Source organism: Carcharodon carcharias (assembly GCF_017639515.1).
Source record: "Carcharodon carcharias isolate sCarCar2 chromosome 35 unlocalized genomic scaffold, sCarCar2.pri SUPER_35_unloc_4, whole genome shotgun sequence".
NCBI lineage: Eukaryota > Metazoa > Chordata > Chondrichthyes > Lamniformes > Lamnidae > Carcharodon > Carcharodon carcharias.
The window spans coordinates 429,009-448,835 of NW_024470720.1; the positions used below are offsets into that span (position 1 = coordinate 429,009).

The 19,827-nt window shown below is 57.9% G+C and overlaps 1 protein-coding gene across 1 annotated transcript in view; it reads left to right on the forward strand.

Annotated features, from left to right (window-relative positions):
• Positions 1 to 3,622: 3,622 nt before the first annotated feature.
• LOC121274247 (wiskott-Aldrich syndrome protein-like) overlaps positions 3,623 to 19,827 on the forward strand; it is a 106,224-nt gene continuing 90,019 nt past the window's right edge. The window contains exons 1-4 of the mRNA XM_041181445.1: positions 3,623 to 3,839; positions 9,283 to 9,423; positions 11,332 to 11,418; positions 14,276 to 14,393. Coding sequence (XP_041037379.1) covers positions 3,756 to 3,839; positions 9,283 to 9,423; positions 11,332 to 11,418; positions 14,276 to 14,393 — 430 coding nt within the window. The 5' untranslated portion in view covers positions 3,623 to 3,755. The remainder of the gene's footprint in view (positions 3,840 to 9,282; positions 9,424 to 11,331; positions 11,419 to 14,275; positions 14,394 to 19,827) is intronic.

The window sequence follows — 19,827 nt, forward strand, 5'->3', positions numbered from 1 at the left end:
AATAGGGAGGGTTGTAGGGGCTGGAGGAGGTTACAGAGATAGGAAAGGATGTAGGAGGGTTACAGAAAAAGGGAGGAGTGTAGGGGCTGGAGGAGGTTACAGAGATAGGGAGGTGTGTAGGGGCTGGAGGAGGTTACAGAGATAGGGAGGGGTGTAAGGGCTGGAGGAGGTTACAGTGATAGGGAGGATTGTAGGGGCTGGAGGAGGTTACAGAGATAGGGAGGTGTGTAGGGGCTGCAGGAGGTTACAGTGATAGGGAGGGTTGTAGGGGCTGGAGGAGGTTACAGAGATAGGGAGGGGTGTAAGGGCTCGAGGAGGTTACAGAGACAGGGAGGGTTATAGGGGCTGGAGGAGGTTACAGAGATAGGGAGGTGTGTAGGGGCTGGAGGAGGTAACAGAGATAGGGAGGGGTGTAGGGGCTGGAGGAGGTTACAGAAATAGGGAGGGTTGTAGGGGCAGGAGGAGGTTACAGAGATAGGGAGGGTTGTAGGGGCTGGAGGAGGTTACAGTGATAGGGAGGATTGTAGGGGCTGGAGGAGGTTACAGAGATAGGGAGGTGTGTAGGGGCTGCAGGAGGTTACAGTGATAGGGAGGGTTGTAGGGGCTGGAGGAGTTTACAGAGATAGGGAGGGTTGTAGGGGCTGGAGGAGGTTACAGAGATAGGGAGGGTAGTAGGGGCTGGAGGAGGTTACAGAGATAGGGAGGGGTGTAGGGGCTGGAGGTGGTTACAGAGATAGGGAGAGTTGTATGGGCTGGAGGAGGTTACAGAGATAGGGAGGTTGTAGGGGGCTGGAGGAGGTTAAAGAGATAGGGAGTGTTGTAGGAGGCTGGAGAAAGTTACAGAGATAGGGATGGTTGTAGGGGATGTAGGAGGGTTACAGAGATAGGGAGGAGTGTAGGGGCTGGAGGAGGTTACAGAGATAGGGAGGGTTGTAGGGGCTGGAGGAGGTTACAGAGATAGGGAGCGGTGTAGGGGCTGGAGGAGGTTACAGAGATAGTGAGGGTTGTAGGGCTGGAGGAGGTTACAGAGATAAGGAGGGTTACAGGGGCTGGAGGAGGTTACAGAGATAGGGAGGGCTGTAGGGGATGGAGGTGATTACAAAGATAGTGAGTGTTGTAGGGGCTGGAGGACGTTACAGGGATAGGGAGGGGTTTAGGGGCTGGAGGAGGTTACAGAGATAGGGAGGGGTGTAGGGGCTGGAGGAGGTTACAGAGATAGGGAGGATTGTAGGGGTTGGAGGAGGTTACTGGGATAGGGAGGGGTGTAGAGGCTGAAGGAGGTTACAGAGATAGGGAGGGTTGTAGGTGCTGGAGGAGGTTCCAGGGATAGGGAGGGTTGTAGGCGGTTGCCGAGGTTACAGAGGTAGGGAGGGTTGTATGCGGTGGAGGAGGTTATAGAGATAGGGAGGGTTGTAGGGGCTGGAGGAGGTTACAAAGATAGGGAGGGTTGTAGGCGGTGGAGGAGATTACAGAGATAGGGATGGGTGTAGGCGGTGGAGGAGGTTATAGAGATAGGGAGGGTTGTAGGCGGTGGACGAGGTTACAAAGGTAGGGAGGGTTGTGGGTGGTGGAGGAGGTTATAGAGATAGGGAGGGTTGTAGGGGCTGGAGGAGGTTACAGAGATAGGGAGCGGTGTAGGGGCTGGAGGAGGTTACAGAGATAGTGAGTGTTGTAGGGGCTGGAGGAGGTTACAGAGATAAGGAGGGTTACAGGGGCTGGAGGAGGTTACAGAGATAGGGAGGGCTGTAGGGGATGGAGGTGATTACAAAGATAGTGAGTGTTGTAGGGGCTGGAGGACGTTACAGGGATAGGGAGGGGTTTAGGGGCTGGAGGAGGTTACAGAGATAGGGAGGGTTGTAGGTGCTGGAGGAGGTTCCAGGGATAGGGAGGGTTGTAGGCGGTTGCCGAGGTTACAGAGGTAGGGAGGGTTGTATGCGGTGGAGGAGGTTATAGAGATAGGGAGGGTTGTAGGGGCTGGAGGAGGTTACAAAGATAGGGAGGGTTGTAGGCGGTGGAGGAGATTACAGAGATAGGGATGGGTGTAGGCGGTGGAGGAGGTTATAGAGATAGGGAGGGTTGTAGGCGGTGAACGAGGTTACAAAGGTAGGGAGGGTTGTGGGTGGTGGAGGAGGTTATAGAGATAGGGAGGGATGTAGGCGGTGGAGGACTTTATAGAGATAGGGAGGGATGTAGGCGGTGGAGGAGATTATAGAGATAGGGAGGGGTGTAGGCGTTGAGGAGGTTACAGAGATAGGGAGGGGTGTAGGGGCTGGAGGAGGTTACAGAGATAGGGAGGGTTGTAGGGGCTGGTGGAGGTTACAGAGATAGGGAGGGTTGTAGGGGCTGGAGGAGGTTACAGAAATAGGGAGGGGTGTAGGGGCTGGAGGAGGTTACAGAGATAGGGAGTGTTGTAGGGGCTGGAGGAGGTTACAGAGATAGGGAGGGTTGTAGGGGCTGGAGGAGGTTACAGAGATAGCGAGGGGTGTAGGCGCTGGAGGAGGTTAAAGAGATAGTGAGGGGTGTAGGGGCTGGAGGAGGTTAAAGAGATAGGGAGGGTTTTAGGGGCTGGAGGAGGTTACAGAGATAGGGAGGGTTGTGGGCGGTGGAGGAGTTTACAGAGATAGGGATGGGTGTAGGGGCTGGAGGAGGTTAAAGAGATAGGGAGGGTTGTAGGGGCTGGAGGAGGTTACAGAGATAGGGAGGGTTGTGGGCGGTGGAGGAGTTTACAGAGATAGTGAGGGGTGTAGGGGCTGGAGGAGGTTAAAGAGATAGGGAGGGTTGTAGGGGTTGGAGGAGGTTACAGAGATAGGGAGGGTTGTAGGGGCTGCAGGAGGTTACAGAGATAGGGAGGGTTGTAGGGTCTGGAGGAGGTTACAGAGATAGTGAGGGGTGTAGGGGCTGGAGGAGGTTAAAGAGATAGGGAGGGTTGTGGGCGGTGGAGGAGTTTACAGAGATAGTGAGGGGTGTAGGGGCTGGAGGAGGTTAAAGAGATAGGGAGGGTTGTAGGGGTTGGAGGAGGTTACAGAGATAGGGAGGGTTGTAGGGGCTGGTGGAGGTTACAGAGATAGGGAGGGTTGTAGGGGTTGGAGGAGGTTACAGAGATAGTGAGGGGTGTAGGGGTTGGAGGAGGTTAAAGAGATAGGGAGGGTTGTAGGGGCTGGAGGAGGTTACAGAGATAGGGAGGGTTGTGGGCGGTGTAGGAGGTTACAGAGATAGGGAGGGTTGTAGGGGCTGGAGGAGGTTACTGAGATAGTGAGAGTTGTAGGGACTGGAGGAGGTTACAGAGATAGGGAGGGTTGTAGGGGCTGGAGGAGGTTACAGAGATAGGGAGGGTTGTGGGGGGTGGAGGAGGTTACAGAGATAGGGAGGGGTGTAGGGGCTGGAGGAGGTTACAGAGATAGGGAGGGGTGTAGGGGCTGGAGGAGGTTACAGAGATAGGGAGGGTTGTGGGCGGTGGAGGAGGTTACAGAAATAGGGAGAGTTGTGGGCGGTGGAGGAGGTTACAGAGATAGGGAGGGTTGTGGGCGGTGTAGGAGGTTACAGTAATAGGGGGAGGTCGAGTAGTGATTTAAAAAGGAGGACGAGAGAAGCTTGATTGTTGGGTCCGGAAGTCCAATGCCTGGGTGTCAGAGAAGCAGCTTCTTGCGAGAGCTTGTGGTTGTGTGACATCCTGTGCTCGAGGCTGTGCGCTGGGAGGAAGTGGGTGCAGGACGGTAAAAGGGGATTCTCAGGAGCAGTCTCACATACCCGAAACAATGAGCAAGACCAACGTCCCCTCCGGAATGCTCTCGGAGCACGAGAACCAGGTCCTGTTCGAGCTCCTTGGCCGCAAGACAGTGGTGAGTTTACTGCACTCATTCTGAGCCATGCCTCCCTCTCCCAAAGTTTACCACTTTTGCAGGACATAATCTACTTGCACAGCAAGATCCCAGGCTGGTTCTCACATGGGGCAGGTGAAAGAGACTCACAAAGGTTCTAGTTAGTCTCAGTGTGTGTGTGTGGGACCTGTACCCCAGTGAGAGTCAGTGTGTGTGTGGGACCCGTACCCCAGTGAGACTCAGTGTGTGTGTGGGACCCATACCCCAGTGAGAGTCAGTGTGTGTGGGACCCGTACCCCAGTGAGATTCAGTGTGGGACCCGTACCCCAGTGAGAGTCAGTGTGTGTGTGGGACCCGTACCCCAGTGAGAGTCAGTGTGTGTGGGACCCGTACCCCAGTGAGATTCAGTGTGGGACCGGTACCCCGGTGAGAGTCAGTGTGTGTGTGGGACCCGTACCCCAGAGAGAGTCAGTGTGTGTGTGGGACCCGTACCCCAGTGAGAGTCAGAGTGTGTGTGGGACCCGTACCCCAGTGAGAGTCAGTGTGTGTGGGACCCGTACCCCAGTGAGAGTCAGTGTGTGTGTGGGACCCGTACCCCAGTGAGAGTCAGTGTGTGTGTGGGACCCGTACCCCAGTGAGAGTCAGTGTGTGTGGGACCCGTACCCCAGTGAGAGTCAGTGTGTGTGTGTGACCCGTACCCCAGTGAGAGTCAGTGTGTGTGTGGGACCCGTACCCCAGTGAGATTCAGTGTGGGACCCGTACCCCGGTGAGAGTCAGTGTGTGTGTGGGACCCGTACCCCAGTGAGAGTCAGTGTGTGTGTGGGACCCGTACCCCAGTGAGAGTCAGTGTGTGTGTGGGACCCGTACCCCAGTGAGATTCAGTGTGGGACCCGTACCCCGGTGAGAGTCAGTGTGTGTGTGGGACCCGTACCCCAGTGAGAGTCAGTGTGTGTGTGGGACCCGTACCCCAGTGAGAGTCAGTGTGTGTGTGGGACTCGTACCCCAGTGAGAGTCAGTGTGTGTGTGGGACCTGTACCCCAGTGAGAGTCAGTGTGTGTGGGACCCGTACCCCAGTGAGAGTCAGTGTGTGTGTGGGACCCGTACCCCAGTGAGAGTCAGTGTGTGTGTGGGACCCGTACCCCAGTGAGAGTCAGTGTGTGTGTGGGACCCGTACCCCAGTGAGAGTCAGTGTGTGTGGGACCCGTACCCCAGTGAGAGTCAGTGTGTGTGTGTGGGACCCGTACCCCAGTGAGAGTCAGTGTGTGTGGGACCCGTACCCCAGTGAGAGTCAGTGTGTGTGGGACGTGTACCCCAGATAGAGTCAGTGTGTGTGGGACCCGTACCCCAGTGAGAGTCAGTGTGTGTGGGACCCGTACCCCAGTGAGAGTCAGTGTGTGTGGGACCCGTACCCCAGTGAGAGTCAGTGTGTGTGGGACCCGTACCCCAGTGAGAGTCAGTGTGTGTGGGACCCGTACCCCAGTGAGAGTGAGGGTGTGTCGGACCCGTACCCCAGTGAGAGTCAGTGTGTGTGGGACCCGTACCCCAGTGAGAGTCAGTGTGTGTGTGGGACCCATACCCCAGTGAGAGTCAGTGTGTGTGGGACCCCAGTGAGAGTCAGTGTGTGTGGGACCCGTACCCCAGTGAGAGTCAGTGTGTGTGGGACCCTTACCCCAGTGAGAGTCAGTGTGTGTGTGGGACCCATACCCCAGTGAGAGTCAGTGTCTGTGGGACCCGTACCCCAGTGAGAGTCAGTGTGTGTGGGACGCGTACCCCAGTGAGAGTCAGTGTCTGTGGGACCCGTACCCCAGTGAGAGTCAGTGTGTGTGTGGGACCCGTACCCCAGTGAGAGTCAGTGTGTGTGGGACCCGTACCCCAGTGAGATTCAGTTTGGGACCCGTACCCCGGTGAGAGTCAGTGTGTGTGTGGGACCCGTACCCCAGTGAGAGTCAGTGTGTGTGTGGGACACGTACCCCAGTGAGAGTCAGTGTGTGTGGGACCCGTACCCCAGTGAGAGTCAGTGTGTGTGGAACCCGTATCCCAGTGAGAGTCAGTGTGTGTGGGACCCGTACCCCAGTGAGAGTCAGTGTGTGTGAGACCCGTACCCCAGTGAGAGTCAGTGTGTGTGGGATCCGTACCCCAGTGAGAGTCAATGTGTGTGTGTGTGGGACCCGTACCCCAGTGAGAGTCAATGTGTGTGTGTGTGGGACCCGTACCCCAGTGAGAGTCAGTGTGTGTGTGTGGGACCCGTACCCCAGAGAGAGTCAACGTGTATGTGTGTGTGGGACCCGTACCCCAGAGAGAGTCAGTGTGTGTGGGACCCGTACCCCAGTGAGAGTCAGTGTGTGTGGGACTGTACCCCAGTGAGAGTCCGTGTGTGTGGGACCCGTACCCCAGTGAGAGTCAGTGTGTGTGGGACCCGTACCCCGGTGAGAGTCAGTGTGTGTGTGGGACCCGTACCCCAGTGAGAGTCAGTGTGTGTGTGGTACCCGTACCCCAGTGAGAGTCAGTGTGTGTGTGGGACCCTTACCCCAGTGAGAGTCAGTGTGTGTGGGACCCGTACCCCAGTGAGAGTCAGTGTGTGTGTGGGATCCGTACCCCAGTGAGAGTCAGTGTGTGTGTGGGACCCGTACGCCAGTGAGAGTCAGTGTGTGTGTGGGACCCGTACCCCAGTGAGAGTCAGTGTGTGTGGGACGCGTACCCCAGTGAGAGTCAGTGTGTGTGTGGGACCCATACCCCAGTGAGAGTCACTGCATGTGGGACCCGTACCCCAGTGAGAGTGAGTGTGTGTGGGACCCGTACCCCAGTGAGAGTCAGTGTGTGTGGGACCCGTACCCCAGTGAGAGTCAGTGTGTGTGTGGGACCCATACCCCAGTGAGAGTCAGTGTGTGTGGGACCCCAGTGAGAGTCAGTGTGTGTGGGACCCCAGTGAGAGTCAGTGTGTGTGTGGGACCTGTACCCCAGTGAGAGTCAGTGTGTGTGGGACCCGTACCCCAGTGAGAGTCAGTGTGTGTGGGACCCGTACCCCAGTGAGAGTCAGTGTGTGTGGGACCCGTACCCCAGTGAGAGTCACTGCATGTGGGACCCGTACCCCAGTGAGAGTCAGTGTGTGTGTGGGACGCGTACCCCAGTGAGAGTCAGTGTGTGTGTGGGACGCGTACCCCAGTGAGAGTCAGTGTGTGTGTGGGACCCGTACCCCAGTGAGAGTCAGTGTGTGTGGGACCCGTACCCCAGTGAGAGTCACTGCATGTGGGACCCGTACCCCAGTGAGAGTCAGTGTGTGTGGGACCCGTACCCCAGTGAGAGTCAGTGTGTGTGTGGGACCCGTACCCCAGTGAGAGTCAGTGTGTGTGGGACCCGTACCCCAGTGAGAGACAGTGTGTGTGTGGGACCCGTACCCCAGTGAGAGTCAGTGTGTGTGTGGGACCCGTACCCCAGTGAGAGTCAGTGTGTGTGGGACACGTACCCCAGTGAGAGTCAGTGTGTGTGTGGGACCCGTACCCCAGTGAGAGTCAGTGTGTGTGGGACCCGTACCCCAGTGAGAGTCAGTGTGTGTGGGACCCGTACCCAAGTGAGAGTCAGTGTGTGTGGGACCCGTACCCCGGTAAGAGTCAGTGTGTGTGGGACCCGTACCCCAGTGAGAGTCAGTGTGTGTGTGGGACCCGTACCCCGGTGAGAGTCAGTGTGTGTGGGACCCGTACCCCAGTGAGAGTCAGTGTGTGTGGGACCCGTACCCCGGTGAGAGTCAGTGTGTGTGGGATCAGTACCCCAGTGAGAGTCAGTGTGTGTGGGACCCGTACCCCAGTGAGAGTCAGTGTGTGTGGGACCCGTACCCCAGTGAGAGTCAGTGTGTGTGGGACCCGTACCCCAGTGAGAGTCAGTGTGTGTGTGGGACACATACCCCGGTGAGAGTCAGTGTGTGTGTGGGACCCGTACCCCAGTGAGAGTCAGTGTATGTGTGGGACCCGTACCCCAGTGATAGTCAGTGTGTGTGGGACCCGTACCCCAGTGAGAGTTGGTGTGTGTGGAACCCGTACCCCAGTGAGAGTTGAACTCTCCCAGAACAGGTACAGCATGGGGTTAGATACAGAGTAAATCTCCCTGTACACCGTCCCCATCAAACACTCCCAGGACAGGTACAGCATGGGGTTAGACACAGGGTAAAGCTGCCTCTACAATCTCCCCATCAAACACTCCCAGGACAGGTACATGGAGTTTTGGAGCGTGAATCTCCCTCGTTCTTGCCCTATTCTTGGTGACTATTCTTCTATTTTGAGTTGTTTCCTGTTAGCACAGTGCGGCCAATCAGAAGCATCAACATCAAACCACTTCCCCCTCGTCCCCACAGTGCCTGCAACTCTCAACACTGAGTCAACAAAACTAAACTCATCTACTGAGCTCAGAATGGCCTACCCTACAGCAGGCTGGCGTCTGAGTCTGGCTCAGGCCTTATGGGAAGGCCCGAATGTTTGGCTATTTGAGCACATGAGGCATCACAGCTGTGCCTGATGCCATTCCACACAATCGGCACACACCTGTCCTGTGTGCAATACAATCTGTAGCTGAGGGAGCGCCGCACTGTTGGAGGGTCAGTGCTGAGGGTGAGCCGCACTGTCAGAGGGTCAGTGCTGAGGGAGTGCCGCACTGTCGGAGGGTCAGTGCTGAGGGAGCGCCGCACTGTCAGAGGGTCAGTGCTGAGGGAGCGCCGCACTGTCGGAGGGTCGGCGCTGAGGGAGCGCCGCACTGTCGGAGGGTCAGTGCTGAGGGAGCGCCGCACTGTCGGAGGGTCAGCGCTGAGGGAGCGCCGCGCTGTCGGAGGGTCAGTGCTGAGGGAGCGCCGCGCTGTCGGAGGGTCAGTGCTGAGGGAGCGCCGCACTGTCAGAGGGTCAGTGCTGAGGGAGCGCCGCACTGTCGGAGGGTCGGCGCTGAGGGAGCGCTGTGCTGTGGGAGGGTCAGTGCTGAGGGAGCGCCGCACTGTCGGAGGGTCAGTGCTGAGGGAGCGCCGCACTGTCGGAGGGTCAGTGCTGAGGGAGCGCCGCGCTGTCGGAGGGTCAGTGCTGAGGGAGCGCCGCACTGTCGGAGGGTCAGTGCTGAGGGAGCGCCGCGCTGTTGGAGGGTCAGTGCTGAGGGAGCGCCGCGCTGTCGGAGGGTCAGTGCTGAGGGAGCGCCGCACTGTCGGAGGGTCAACGCTGAGGGAGCATCCTGCTCCTTCTGGCCCCTTGCCAGCCCTGCCCACTGTACACGAGACCAAGGGAAGAGGTCAGGACTGCAAAGCAGGACGCGGGGGACGATTAACCCTCCCTGTCATCCCGATACCCTCCCCATCCCACCCACCCCCCCTATGTCTAGGACTGTGCCAAGTCCATCCCTGAGTGACCGAGCTCCTACATTTGCTCAGTTCTGTCCATTCGCGTGGCTGTGTTGACCCCTGTTCTCTCTCTCGCTCTCTCTCTCTCTCTCTCCACAGACAATGGCCACCACAGTAGTGCAGGTGTACCTGGCACTGCCCAACAACAGTAACCACTGGACCAAGTGCCACTCTGGTGTGGCCTGTTTCGTTAAAGACAATCCAAAACGATCATACTACATCAGGGTTTACAGCTTGAAGGTAGGTTCGAATTCACCTTTCATCACAATTCCACTGCTTCTGCCCCGCACCATCCACATCTCCTCCCATCTCCTTATCCCTTCCCCCTCAATGTCTTTATCCAGCCTCTCTACACTTTAACACATCGACACGATTCACCTCAACCCCTGCCTGTGGGGGTGAGTTCCACATTCTCCCCGCTCTCTGGGTAAAGACCTTTCTCCTGAATTCCTCGATTGGATTTATGAGTGACTGTCTTATATTGATGCCCCCCCACAAATGGAAACATCTTCTCTACTCCGAACCTGTCGAAACCCCCTCCATCATTTTAAAGAGCTCGATCAGGTCACCCCCTCAGCCTCCTCTTTTCTAGAGACAAGAGCCCCGGCCTGTTCAGCCTTTCCCCGATAGTTATAATCTCTCCGTTCTGGGATCGTCCTTGTGAATCTTTTTCTGCATCTTCTCCAGTGTCTCTATATCCTTTTAATAATATGGAAACCAGAACTGTGCACAGTGCTCCGAGTGTGGTCTAACCGAGGGATACGGAGACTGGAACTGTGCACAGTGCTCCAAGTGTGTTCTAACTGAGGGATACGGAGACCGGAACTGTGCACAGTGCTCCGAGTGTGGTCTAACTGAGGGATATGGAGACCGGAACTGTGCACAGTGCTCCAAGTGTGGTCTAACTGAGGGATATGGAGACCGGAACTGTGCACAGTGCTCCAAGTGTGGCCTAACCGAGGGATACAGAGACCGGAACTGTGCACAGTGCTCCGAGTGTGGTCTAACCGAGGGGTACGGAGACCAGAACTGTGCACGGTGCTCCGAGTGTGGTCTAACCAAGGGGTATGGAGTCTGGAACTGTGCACAGTGCTCCGAGTGTGGTCTAACTGAGGGATACGGAGACCGGAACTGTGCACTGTGCTCCGAGTGTGGTCTAACCGAGGGATATGGAGACCGGAACTGTGCACGGTGCTCTGAGTGTGGTCTAACCTAGGGATACAGAGACCGGAACTGTGCACAGTGCTCCGAGTGTGGTCTAACCGAGGGGTACGGAGACCAGAACTGTGCACGGTGCTCCGAGTGTGGTCTAACCAAGGGGTATGGAGTCTGGAACTGTGCACAGTGCTCCGAGTGTGGTCTAACTGAGGGATACGGAGACCGGAACTGTGCACTGTGCTCCGAGTGTGGTCTAACCGAGGGATATGGAGACCGGAACTATGCACAGTGCTCTGAGTGTGGTCTAACTGAGGGATATGGAGACCAGAGCTTTGCACAGTGCTCCGAGTGTGGTCTAACCGAGGGGTACAGAGTCTGGTACTGTGCACAGTGCTCCAAGTGTGGTCTAACCGAGGGATACGGAGACCGGAACCGTGCACTGTCGGAGGGTCAGTACTGAGGAAGCGCCGCACTGTCGGAGGGTCAGTGCTGAGGGAGCACCGCACTGTCGGAGGGTCAGTGCTGAGGGAGCGCCGCACTGTCGGAGGGTCAGTGCTGAGGGAGCACCGCACTGTCGGAGGGTCAGTACTGAGGGAGGGCTGCACTGTCGGAGGGTCAGCGCTGAGGGAGCGCCGCACTGTCAGAGGTGCCATCTCTCAGGATGAGATATTAAACCAAGGCCCCGTCTGCCCCCTCGGGTGTGTTGAAAAGTTGCCAAAGCCACTAATGGAAGAGGAGCAGGGGGCAGGGCGAGGGGAGCTCTCCCGGTGTCCTGAGGCTGATATTTATCCCTCAACCAATATTACTAACTGGGTCATTATCATATTGCTCTTTGTGGGAGCTTGCTGTGCGCAAATTGGCTGCTGCGTTTCCTTCATTACAACAGGGAGCGGACTTCGACAGGCAGTGAGGGGCTTTGGGATGTTCGGGGGGCGTGGAGAAATGGGGGTCCGGCGAAGGGTTTTAACCGTATCCATCTCTTCCTGACAGGAAGGGAAGTTAATCTGGGAACAGGAATTGTACAACCAGATCCGATATTCATCGAAGCAGCCTTATTTCCACACGTTTGCGGCTGATGTGAGTGCTATCCTATGCTCGGAGTAAAGATGGACATTATTATCTTTACAATTTTGGGAATATAATGATATTCTGTAAATAAGGCTGTGTGTATGTGTGTATACTGGGGGGAGGTTCACAGAGATAGCTTGTGGGAACTGAGAGAGAGAAAGGTAAAGGCGTTAGAAACATGCATTTGTAATGAGAGGCTCTGGTGAAGTGGGAATTACAAGTAACTAAGTTGGGCATTAAAATTCGCTTTGGGTATTAGGTAAGCACTTGACTTTGCAGCTGTTAAATGCAGCAACCTTTCAGCAGGTAGGTAGTTTCCAATGAACTTCAGGGCAGGTTGCCTGGATGAGTGCAGCTCCCACAACACTCAAGAAGCTCGATACCGTCCAGGACAAAGCAGCCCCACTTGATCGGCACCCCATCCACAAACATTCAGTCCCTTTACCACCGACGCACAGGGGCAGCAGTGTGTGTACCATCTACAAGATGCACTGCAGCAACTCGCCAAGGCTCCTTCGACAGCGCCGCCCAAACCCACGACCTCTACCACCTAGAAGGACACATGGGAGCAGCACCACCTACAAGTTCCCCTCCGAGCCACTCACACCATCCCAACTTGGAGACCTATCGGCCGTTCCTTCACTGTCGCCGGGTCAAAATCCCAGAACTCCCTTCCTAACAGCGCTGCGGGTGTACCGACACCAGGGGGGACTGCAGCGGTTCAAGAATGCGGCTCACCACTACCTTCTCAAGGGGGCAATTAGGGATGGGCAATAAATGGTGGGCCCGGCCAGCGACACCCACATCCCATAAACAAATAAAGAAACGTCCTGGGGCTGGATCAGTGACAGAATCCCTGCCAGTAGAAATCCCGGGAAGGCATGGGGCTTCTTGGAGGCGGTGACTGTTTCACAGTCCACATGAGAATTCACAACTTGTTTCCCACTTCCCTTGGACTGATCACCCGTTTTGGAGTTTGGTGGAGTTTTATTGAGAGGTACACTTTACCTATATTCTGCCTCTGTTAGCAAGTAGAAAAGCTTCTAAAACTTGCTTACAATCAACAAACTTTGGTACTATTTACCGATGCACTGTCTGAGTTTTTGCCTGATGGTTATATCTCTGTTAAATGCGAACAGTTTGAAAGGGCAAACTGGATCCCAGCATTCGGCAGTGCACAGCTAAACTGGGACGGGTATAAGATAAGAAACACCCCCCTTTTTAACCGTGTAACAGTAATGACGACTTTTCAGCTGTTAGGTTTGAAAGGGGAGCTTAAGGGACTTTTACAGCTTACGAGGGACTCATAAGTAAACACAAGGGGAATTTGTTCAGTTTTGTTTGGTTCCAAAGCTGAGGTAATCGGAAAACACAAAAGATTTTAATATTTTGCAAATGTTGAGTTCAAAGAGGTGCTGAGGAAAATGGAATCCGAGACAAAGGGGAAATAAAGGTATTGGAGGAAAGATGTTGTGTTGAGTCGGGTCGGCTGCAGGGGCAGGGGGGCTGGTGGGGTGACTCTGTGAATTTGAAGCAGCCATCCAGTTTCAAGCCAGAAAAGTCCTTGCTCCCAGGGAGCAGTCGGTCTCTGACCTTCCTTCGGATTTCCACAGTAGAGTGGAAGAGAGTGAGAAGTCGTGTGGTATACTTTAGTAAAGTAGCAGCTGTTTTTTTTTTTGCTTTGGGTAATATTACTGGATTTTTATGGTTAAAAATCCATAAGGGAGCTGTGGCCAAGTAATTTAGTTGTGTGTTCTGACCAAGTGGGGTGTTTTTGGGGAATGTTTTGTAAGACTGGTTCAATGTGTAATTTTAATCTTATGTGCTTAAGTTTTCTCTCCTTCTTTGTTAAATCTTTTAATTTTAAAATCCTAAGAGTGTTACTGGGATTCTATGCTTCTGGGATCAATAGTTTTCCCCTTGTTTCCAAAATGCAAAAAGAGAAGTTATGATCAGGAAGACAACTTTTCCTCTGCAATTTGGCTTGCTCAGCGAGTAACATCAGCTGCGGTGGTAGCATTGGACATCGAGAGAGAGGTCTGGAGAGACACAATGTTGGCAAAGAGGGGGCACAACCTGAAAGGGGAATGGGAACTGAGACAGACTGGGGGGGAGCGTGTATGGGAACAAACCTTTGAAGGTCAAATTGACAAGTCTGTTTGAAAACTGCAAGCAGGCCTATCAAATTTCTAATTTAAGGATAAAAGAAAGGGAGTTATTCTAAAATCGTTGTAAACCACTGGGCTTGGCCTGAACTGGTAGATTGTGTCCAACTCTGGGCCCCGCACTTTCAGAAGGATGGCGAGGGCTTCGGAGAGGGTACAGAGGAGATTTACCAGGACAGTTCCCGGGGGTGAGGGATCTTCAGTTCATGTGGAGTGTTTGGAGGAGCCGGGATTGTTCTCCTTAGAGCGGAGAAGATTAAGGGGGAGATTGAATTGAGGCGTTCAGAATCATGAGGGGGTTTGGATCGAGTCAATAAGGAGAAACTGTTTCCAGTGGCAGGAGGGTTGGTAACCAGAGGGGGGGGGGGGGGGGGGGGGGTGGGGTATCAGATTGAAGAGAATCGGTAAAAGATCCAGAGGGGGTGGGGGGAGATGAGGAGAATGTTTTTGACACAGCGATTTGTGGTGATCTGGAAGGTGGTGGAAGCAGATTCAATTGGAACGTTCAAAAGGGGGGAATTGGATAAACACGCGAAGAGGAATAAATAGATGGTTGTGTGTAGCAGAGACGGGGCAGTAAGTCCAATTGGTGTGTTTGTGTGTGGGTCGCTGTCTGTAGATGTGTTGCTCTCTCTCCCTGTGTTTTTATTAATCGTGGATTCATTAGTCCCTCTCTCTCTCTCTCTCTCTCTCGTTCACAGGATTGTCAGGCAGGGCTAAGCTTCGCAGACGAGTATGAAGCTGGACTCTTTCAGAGAATCGTGGAAGAAAAGATTAGATCCAGGCAGACGAGACAGGGAGATGGCCGCACAAGACATGGTGAGGTGGGGGGGATGTGGTTTGAGGCTGGGTGAGGGGGGTTGGAGATTGGGTGAGGGAGTGGGGGTTGGGTGAGGGTGGGGGTTGGGTGAAGGGGGATGGGGGTTGGAGATTGGGTGAGGGGGTGGGGTTGGGTGAGGGGGGTGGGGGGTGCGGGTTTGGGTGAGGGGGTGGGGGTTGGGTGAGGGTGGGGGTTGGGTGAAGGGGGATGGGGGTTGGAGATTGGGTGAGGGGGTAAGGGTTGGGTGAGGGGATGGGGTTTGAGATTGGGTGAGGAGGGTGCGGGTTGGGTGAGGGGGTGGGGGTTGGGTGAGGGTGGAGGTTGGGTGAAGGGGGATGGGGGTTGGAGATTGGGTGAGGGTGGGGGTTGGGTGAGGGGGTGGGGGTTGGGTGAGGGTGGAGGTTGGGTGAAGGGGGTGGGGGTTGGAGATTGGGTGAGGAGGGTGCGGGTTGGGTGATGTGGGTGGGGGTTGGGTGAGGGGGGTGGGATTTGGAGATTGGGTGAGGGGGTGGGGATTGGAGACTGGGTGAGGAGGGTGGGGGTTGGAGGCTGGGTGAGGAGGATGGGGTTTGGAGATTGGGTGAGGGGGTGGGGGTTGGAGACTGGGTGAGGAGGATGGGGTTTGGAGATTGGGTGAGGGGGTGGGGGTTGGGTGAGGGGGTGGGGGTTGGAGATTGGGTGAGGGGGTGGGGTTGGGTGAGGGGGTGGGGGGTGCGGGTTTGGGTGAGGGGGTGGGGGTTGGGTGAGGGTGGGGGTTGGGTGAAGGGGGATAGGGGTTGGAGATTGGGTGAGGGGGTAAGGGTTGGGTGAGGGGATGGGGGTTGGAGATTGGGTGAGGAGGGTGGGGGTTGGGTGAGGGGGTGGGGGTTGGGTGAGGGTGGAGGTTGGGTGAAGGGGGTTGGGGGTTGGAGATTGGGTGAGGGTGGGGGTTGGGTGAGGGGGTGGGGGTTGGGTGAGGGTGGAGGTTGGGTGAAGGGGGTGGGGGTTGGAGATTGGGTGAGGAGGGTGCGGGTTGGGTGATGTGGGTGGGGGTTGGGTGAGGGGGGTGGGATTTGGAGATTGGGTGAGGGGGTGGGGGTTGGAGACTGGGTGAGGAGGGTGGGGGTTGGAGGCTGGGTGAGGAGGATGGGGTTTGGAGATTGGGTGAGGGGGTGGGGGTTGGAGACTGGGTGAGGAGGATGGGGTTTGGAGATTGGGTGAGGGGGTGGGGGTTGGGTGAGGGGGTGGGGGTTGGAGATTGGGTGAGGGGGTGGGGTTGGGTGAGGGGGTGGGGGGTGCGGGTTTGGGTGAGGGGGTGGGGGTTGGGTGAGGGTGGGGGTTGGGTGAAGGGGGATGGGGGTTGGAGATTGGGTGAGGGGGTAAGGGTTGGGTGAGGGGATGGGGGTTGGAGATTGGGTGAGGAGGGTGGGGGTTGGGTGAGGGTGGAGGTTGGGTGAAGGGGGTTGGGGGTTGGAGATTGGGTGAGGGTGGGGGTTGGGTGAGGGGGTGGGGGTTGGGTGAGGGTGGAGGTTGGGTGAAGGGGGTGGGGGTTGGAGATTGGGTGAGGAGGGTGCGGGTTGGGTGATGTGGGTGGGGGTTGGGTGAGGGGGGTGGGATTTGGAGATTGGGTGAGGGGGTGGGTGTTGGAGACTGGGTGAGGAGGGTGGGGGTTGGAGGCTGGGTGAGGGGGGTGGAGGTTGGAGACTGGGTGAGGGGGGTGGGATTTGGAGATTGGGTGAGGGGGTGGGGGTTGGAGACTGGGTGAGGAGGGTGGGGGTTGGAGGCTGGGTGAGGGGGTGGGGGTTGGAGACTGGGTGAGGGGGGTGGGATTTGGAGATTGGGTGAGGGGGTGGGGGTTGGAGACTGGGTGAGGGAGTGGGGGTTGGGTGAGGGGGTGGGGGTTGGGTGAGGGGGTAGGGGTTGGAGATTGGGTGAGGGGGTGGGGGTTGGGTGAGGGGGGTGGGATTTGGAGATTGGGTGAGGGGGTGGGGGTTGGAGACTGGGTGAGGAGGGTGGGGGTTGGAGGCTGGGTGAGGAGGGTGGGGTTTGGAGATTGGGTGAGGGGGTGGGGGTTGGGTGAGGAGGTGGGGGTTGGGTGAGGGGGGTGGGATTTGGAGATTGGGTGAGGGGGTGGGGGTTGGAGACTGGGTGAGGAGGGTGGGGGTTGGAGATTGGGTGAGGGGGTGGGGGTTGGAGACTGGGTGAGGGAGTGGGGGTTGGGTGAGGGGGTGGGGGTTGGAGGCTGGGTGAGGAGGATGGGGTTTGGAGATTGGGTGAGGGGGTGGGGGTTGGGTGAGGGGGTGGGGGTTGGAGATTGGGTGAGGGGGTGAGGTTGGGTGAGGGGGTGGGGGGTGCGGATTTGGGTGAGGGGGTGGGGTTTGGGTGAGGGTGGGGGTTGGGTGAAGGGGGATGGGGGTTGAAGATTGGGTGAAGGGGTAAGGGTTGGGTGAGGGGGTGGGGGTTGGAGATTGGGTGAGGAGGGTGGGGTTGGGTGAGGGGGTGGGGGTTGGAGATTGGGTGAGGAGGGTGGGGTTGGGTGAGGGGGTGGGCGTTGGAGATTGGGTGAGGATGGTGGGGGTTGGGTGATGTGGGTGGGGGTTTGGGTGAGGGTGGGGGGTGGGTGATGGGGTGGGGGTTTGAGACTGGGTGAGGAGGGTGATGGATGGAGGATTGGTGAGGGGGGTGGGGTTTGGAGATTGTGGGGTGGGGGTTGGAGACTGGGTGAGGAGGGTGATGGATGGAGGATTGGTGAGGGGGGTGGGGTTTGGAGATTGGGTGAGGGGGGTGGAGAGTGCGGGTTTGGGTGAGGGGGTGGGGTTTGGGTGAGGGTGGGGGTTGGGTGAAGGGTTTGGGGGTTAGAGATTGGGTGAGGAGGGTGGGGGTTGGGTGATTTGGGCGGGGGTTTGGGTGAGGGTGGAAGTTGGGTGAAGGGGGTGGGGGTTGGAGATTGGGTGAGGGGGTGGGGTTGGGTGAGGGGGTGGGGGGTGTGGGTTTGGGTGAGGGGGTGGGGGTTGTGTGATGGGGTGGGGGTTCAAGACTGGGTGACGGGGGGTGGGGTTTGGAGATTGTGGGGTGGGGGTTGGAGACTGGGTGAGGAGGTGGGGGTTGGGTGAGGGGGTAGGGGTTGGAGATTGGGTGAGGGGGTGTGGGTTTGGGTGAGGGGGTGGGGTTTGGGTGAGGGTGGGGGTTGGGTGAAGGGGGTGGGGGTTGGAGATTGGGTGAGGGGGGTGGGGGTTGGGTGATGTGGGCGGGGGTTTGCGTGAGGGTGGGGGTTGTGTGATGGGGTGGGGGTTTGAGACTGGGTGACGGGGGGTGGGGTTTGGAGATTGTGGGGTGGGGGTTGGAGACTGGGTGAGGGGGTGGGGGTTGGGTGAGGGGGTAGGGGTTGGAGATTGGGTGAGGGGGTGGGGGTTGGGTGAGGGGGGTGGGGGTTGGAGACTGGGTGAGGAGGGTGGGGGTTGGAGGCTGGGTGAGGAGGGTGGGGTTTGGAGATTGGGTGAGGGGGTGGGGGTTGGGTGAGGGGGGTGGGATTTGGAGATTGGGTGAGGGGGTGGGGGTTGGAGACTGGGTGAGGAGGGTGGGGGTTGGAGGCTGGGTGAGGAGGGTGGGGTTTGGAGATTGTGTGAGGGGGTGGGGGTTGGGTGAGGGGGGTGGGATTTGGAGATTGGGTGAGGGGGTGGGGGTTGGAGACTGGGTGAGGGGGGTGGGGTTTGGAGATTGTGGGGTGGGGGTTGGAGAAAGGGTGAGGAGGGTGAGGGATGGAGGATTGGTGAGGGGGGTGGGGTTTGGAGATTGGGTGAGGGGGGTGGAGAGTGTGGGTTTGGGTGAGGGGGTGGGGTTTGGGTGAGGGTGGGGGTTGGGTGAAGGGGGTGGGGGTTGGAGATTGGGTGAGGAGGGTGGGGGTTGGGTGAAGGGGGTGGGGGTTGGAGATTGGGTGAGGAGGGTGGGGGTTGGGTGATGTGGGCGGGGGTTTGCGTGAGGGTGGGGGTGTGTGATGGGGTGGGGGTTTGAGACTGGGTGACGGGGGGTGGGGTTTGGAGATTGTGGGGTGGGGGTTGGAGACTGGGTGAGGGGGTGGGGGTTGGGTGAGGAGGGTGGGGTTTGGAGATTGGGTGAGGGGGTGGGGGTTGGGTGAGGGGGTGGGGGTTGGGTGAGGGGGGTGGGATTTGGAGATTGGGTGAGGGGGTGGGGGTTGGGTGAGGAGGTGGGGGTTGGGTGAGGGTGGTGGGATTTGGAGATTGGGTGAGGGGGTGGGGGTTGGAGACTGGGTGAGGGGGGTGGGATTTGGAGATTGGGTGAGGGGGTGGGGGTTGGAGACTGGGTGAGGGAGTGGGGGTTGGGTGATGGGGTGGGGGTTGGAGGCTGGGTGAGGAGGATGGGGTTTGGAGATTGGGTGAGGGGGTGGGGGTTCGGTGAGGGGGTGGGCGTTGGAGATTGGGTGAGGGTGGGGGTTGGGTGAACGGGGTGGGGGTTGGAGATTGGGTGAGGGGGTGGGGGTTGGGTGAGGGGGTGGGGGTTGGAGATTGGGTGAGGGGTTGGGGGTTGGGTGAGGGATTGGGGGTTGGAGATTGGGTGAGGGGGTGGGGTTGGGTGAGGGGGTGGGGGGTGCGGGTTTGGGTGAAGGGGTGGGGTTTGGGTGAGGGTGGAGGTTGGGTGAAGTGGGATGGGGGTTGGAGATTGGGTGAGGGGGTAAGGGTTTGGTGAGGGGGTGGGGGTTGGAGATTGGGTGAGGAGGGTGCGGGTTGGGTGATGTGGGTGGGGGTTTGGGTGAGGGTGGGGGGGTGGGTGATGGGGTGGGTGTTTGAGACTGGGTGAGGGGGGTGGGGTTTGGAGATTGTGGGGTGGGGGTTGGAGACTGGGTGAGGAGTGTGAGGGATGGAGGATTGGTGAGGGGGGTGGGGTTTGGAGATTGGGTGAGGGGGGTGGAGAGTTTGGGTTTGGGTGAGGGGGTGGGGTTTGGGTGAGGGTGGGGGTTGGGTGAAGGGGGTGGGGGTTGGAGATTGGGTGAGGAGGGTGGGGGTTGGGTGATGTGGGCGGGGGTTTGCGTGAGGGTGGGTGTTGTGTGATGGGGTGGGGGTTTGAGACTGGGTGACGGGGGGTGGGGTTTGGAGATTGTGGGGTGGGGGTTGGAGACTGGGTGAGGGGGTGGGGGTTGGGTGAGGGGGGTGGGGGTTGGAGATTGGGTGAGGGGGTGGGGGTTGGGTGAGGGGGTGGGGGTTGGAGACTGGGTGAGGGGGTGGGGGTTGGGTGAGGGGGTGGGGGTGCGGGTTTGAGTGAGGGTGGGAGTTGTGTGAAGGAGGTGGGGGTTGGAGATTGAGTGAGGAGGGTGGGGGTTGGGTGATGTGGGTGGGGGTTTGGGTGAGGGTGGGGATTGTGTGATGGGGTGGGGGTTTGAGACTGGGTGAGGAGGGTGAGGGATGGAGGATTGGTGAGGGGGGTGGGGTTTGGAGATTG